Here is a 4,269-nt window from a genome sequence, read left to right on the forward strand (position 1 = left end):
ATATATATATATATATATATATATATATATATATACATATATATACATATATATTTACTTATATACACGCACGCACACACACACACACATATATATATACATAAACACACATCTGCCTATATATGCATGTGTATAATCTTTTATTTGTTTCAGTCATTTGACTGCGGCCATGCTGGAGCGCCGCCTTTAGTCAAACAAATCAATCCCAGGACTTATTTTTTGTAAGCCCAGTACTTACTCTATTGGTCTCTTTTGCCAAACCACTAAGTTACATGGACATAAACACACCAACATCCGTTGTCAAGTGATGGTGGGGGGACAAACACAGATACACAAACACACACACACAAACACATATATGACAGGCTTCTTTCAGTTTTGGTCGGCCTGAGGCTATAGTAGAAGACACTTGCCCAAAGTGTCACACAACGGGATGAGAACCCGGAACCATGTGGTTGGTAAGCAAGCTACTTACCACACAGCCATGCTGGAGTGGCTGTGTGGGAAGAAGTTTGTTTCCCAACCATGTGATTCCAGGGGTCAGTCCCACTATGTGGAGCCTTGGACACATGTCTTTTACTACAGCCTTGGGCCAACTGAAGTGTTGTGAGTGCATTTGGTAGCTGAGTGAACTGGAGCAGCATGAAATAAAATATCTAACTCAAAGAAACAATGGGCCACCGGGAATCAAACTCTCAGCCCTACAATTGAGAGCCAAATGCCCTAACAAGTAACTCGTGTGCTTTCACAAAATATTATACGAAACCAGAAATATAAAACTGACCCCCCCACCCCAGAAATATCAGATGTGACCAGAATTTAAAGAGACCTAAAATCCATGAAAATTACAACAATGGAAATTTCACACTGAGGTGATAAACTTAATCTAGCACCAGATTTAAGGCCTTAAGATGACCCTTCAGTGCCTTTAGCAGAGTCCACTCTGTTACAAAGCACCGGGCTGAAATCTCCACATTGAATACTGCTTTATCTGTCCCTTCTATCAGTCTTAGAGGCCCTGTAAAAAAAGGCCATAAATATTGCCCTTTTCTCTTGATCAAAAGATGAAAAATAATATTTACATTAGCTTTGCAAATGTACAGTGAATATTTTCAAAGGTTTTCCTTACTTGAGTGACAAGGTTTGTGCATGCATTTATCCTCTTCAGTAATATTTCCACGGCATTTACTGCCCTTTGGTAAGCAGCTGCGAAATCTCCTTCGTTGGCCTGAGTCACATGTAGTTGAGCAACTGGACCATTCACTCCATGATGTCCAACTGTTACGGGTCTTGTTGGGTAATTCTAAAACATGAATTTACATTGGATGTGCTAATTAATATTCAATAGAAAAGCCACTTTTGTTGCTAATAGCTAATATATATAATATATAATGAACTTATTGTATACAGTGCTCAGGTGCACTGCAATTCATCAGAAAAAGTAACCAAAACTGCATGAAGAGCACATAGAATGACACACAAAATGGGAACAGTGGATGAATCATTTAAAGGGGGAAAAAGGAGAGGGCACCAGGTAAACTATTGCAAATTTTGGGATGCATGGAAATTTTGAAGTATGTAATATCCTGACAAGTAGTTTATTCCATGCTTCAGCAATTCTGAGTGTGAAAAAATGTTTCCGTAAGTCATAGGTGCTGTGTTGTTCTTTTTTTTATTTTGTAAGTATGTCCACGAGTGTTATATAGACATATGGAATTCAAAAATGTGCTCAAGGTTTTTGTTGGAAAGATGGTGGATAATCTTGTGGGTGTCTGCCAAGTCAGTTGCCAGATGTCGGAGCTTTAATGTGTCCCTGCCCAGGGAAAGAAGACATTCAGAGTATGGTAGATGCCTGATAGAGGGTATTCATGTGGTTGCATATTTCTCAACAGTTCCCAGGGGATTGATATACTGAGCAAGACAGAAGTTCCAGGCTGGTGATGCAAACTCTAAGTGTGGACGTACCATAGCCATATACAGCTTTAAATAGAAGACTGGAGAGTAGCTGACAAAGGTCTTACTGAGTAACACTAAGGCACCCTCAGCCATCTTGACAATTTTAGAGATGTAGTTTGACTAACACAAATCGCCACTGACAGTAATACCTAGGTCATGTTCACTAACAGACTTCTTAAAATTGGTGTTATTGAGGGAGTATGTAAATGCTAGGTCTTTCTTCCCAGACTGCATGGTGAAGCACTTGTCCACATCTAGCTTGAGTTGCCAGTCTGTAATCCATTACTGTATTGTGTTTGTAAAATAGGTCGGGAATTCTTCTCAGCACCTTTTGAACGTGGTCATTGCCAGTGCCGCTTGACTGGCCCTCATGCCTGCAGCATGTAAAAGCACCCACCACACATTCAGAGTGGTTGGCATTAGGAAGGGCATCCAGCTGTAGAAACCTTGCCAGATCAGATTGGAGCCTGGTGCAGTCATCTGGATCGCCAGTCCTCAGTGAAACCGTCCAACCCATGCTAGCATGGAAAGCGGACTTTAAACGACGACGATGATGATATATGTGCACATTGTTATATAAGAGGCAAGATGTATATTTATCACCTGGTGCATCCATATATATGTGTGTATGGTGTGTATATGCACAAAAATCTGAGTGTATGCCATTGTTTAGAGAATATGCAATGTACTCACAATGGTTAGCATGATTTATTTCCATCCATCATGGCTACATGTGGTTTGTTACTGATCTCTGAGTGTTTTCATATTTAACTACTTCACAGCAATAATAATAAACAGTTGATTCCAGATACCAGATCTAATCTGTTTATTTTTGTAATAATGGAGATAATAAATAATGTAAAATTCCCATCACACACATGTATATGTATTTCTATTTTAGTTGGATCTCTTAAGTTCGCTGATGTGGTACAGATTAATTGTGCAAATCAAGATGCAGATACTTTTCAATCAGAAAATTCTCAGCCTGCCAGCTGCGTGCAATATCACTGGCTGTTTTTTTTTATATTCTTTTATTTGTTTCATTCATTTGACTGCAGCCATGCTGGAGCACCGCCTTTAGTCGAACAAATCGACTGCAGGATTTATTCATTGTAAGCCTAGTACTTATGTGTGTGTGTATCTTTGTGTCTGTGTTTGTCCTTCCACTATCACTCGACAACCAGTGTTGGTTTGTCTGTCTCCGAAACTTAGCAGTTCGGCAAAAGAGACTGATATTATAAGCACTAGGCTTACAAAGAATAAGTGCTTGGGTTCATTTGTTTCACTAAAGGCAGTGCTCTAGCATGGCCACAGTCAAATGACTGAAATGTGTAAAAGAGTAAAAGAATAAGTAGCTGAGCATTTCACAGACACGCATACACATAATGCAGTTCCCAGCGAGATTCAGTGTTATATGGAATGTGACAAAGCTGGCCCTTTGAAATACAGGTACGCTTCATTTTTTGCCACCTGAGTGAATGGAGCTATGCAAAATAAAGTGTTTCCTTGAAAGACACAATGGCCACTGGGAATTGAACAGCTGACCTTATGACTGTGAGCCGAATACCATTCAGACATGACCAAAATTTTAAAAGACCTAAAATCAGTGACAATTACACCAATGGAAACAAACTTAATCCAGCACCACATTTAATGCCTTAAGATGACCCTGCAGTGCCTTTAGCAGAGTCCACTCTGTTACAAGCACCTGGGTGAAATCTTCACTTTGAATACTGCTTTGTCTGTCCCTTCTATCAGTCTTAGAGGCCCTGTAAAAAAGGTCATAAATATTGCCCTTTTCTCTTGATTAAAAAGAATGAAAAATAATATTTACATTAGCTTTGCAAATGTACAGTAAATATTTTCAAAGGTTTTCCTTACTTGAGTGACAAGGTTTGTGCATGCATTTTCGCTCTTCAGTAATATTTCCATGGCATTCACTGCCCTTTGGTAAGCAGCTGCGAAATCTCCTTCGGCGGCCTGAGTCACATGTAGTTGAACAACTGGACCATTCACTCCATGATGTCCAGCTGGTATGGGTCTTGTTAAGTAAATCTAAAATATATATATGGAAAGTGGATATTAAATGATGATGATGAATGTTATGATTTCACTAAGGCATAGTGGTACATATATATGTGTGTGTATATATGTATATATATATATACACACACATGTATATACATACACACATATATATATATACATACACATATATATATGCATGTATGTATTTATGTGTGTGTGTGTGTGTATATATACATACACACACACATATATATATATATATATATATATATACGTATATATATA

At 38.5% G+C, this 4,269-nt stretch overlaps 1 protein-coding gene across 4 annotated transcripts in view; it reads right to left on the reverse strand.

Annotated features, from left to right (window-relative positions):
• Positions 1-4,269, reverse strand: part of LOC106875447 (SCO-spondin) — a 56,219-nt gene that overhangs the window by 15,544 nt on the left and 36,406 nt on the right. For all 4 annotated transcript variants that reach the window (XM_052976047.1, XM_052976046.1, XM_014923599.1 and 1 more), the window contains exons 15-16: positions 3,838-4,011; positions 1,130-1,303 (exon numbers count right to left, since the gene is read on the reverse strand). In XM_052976047.1, the coding sequence (XP_052832007.1) occupies positions 1,130-1,303; positions 3,838-4,011 (348 nt within the window). The remainder of the gene's footprint in view (positions 1-1,129; positions 1,304-3,837; positions 4,012-4,269) is intronic.

This window comes from Octopus bimaculoides, chromosome 23 (assembly GCF_001194135.2).
Source record: "Octopus bimaculoides isolate UCB-OBI-ISO-001 chromosome 23, ASM119413v2, whole genome shotgun sequence".
NCBI classification, from domain to species: domain Eukaryota; kingdom Metazoa; phylum Mollusca; class Cephalopoda; order Octopoda; family Octopodidae; genus Octopus; species Octopus bimaculoides.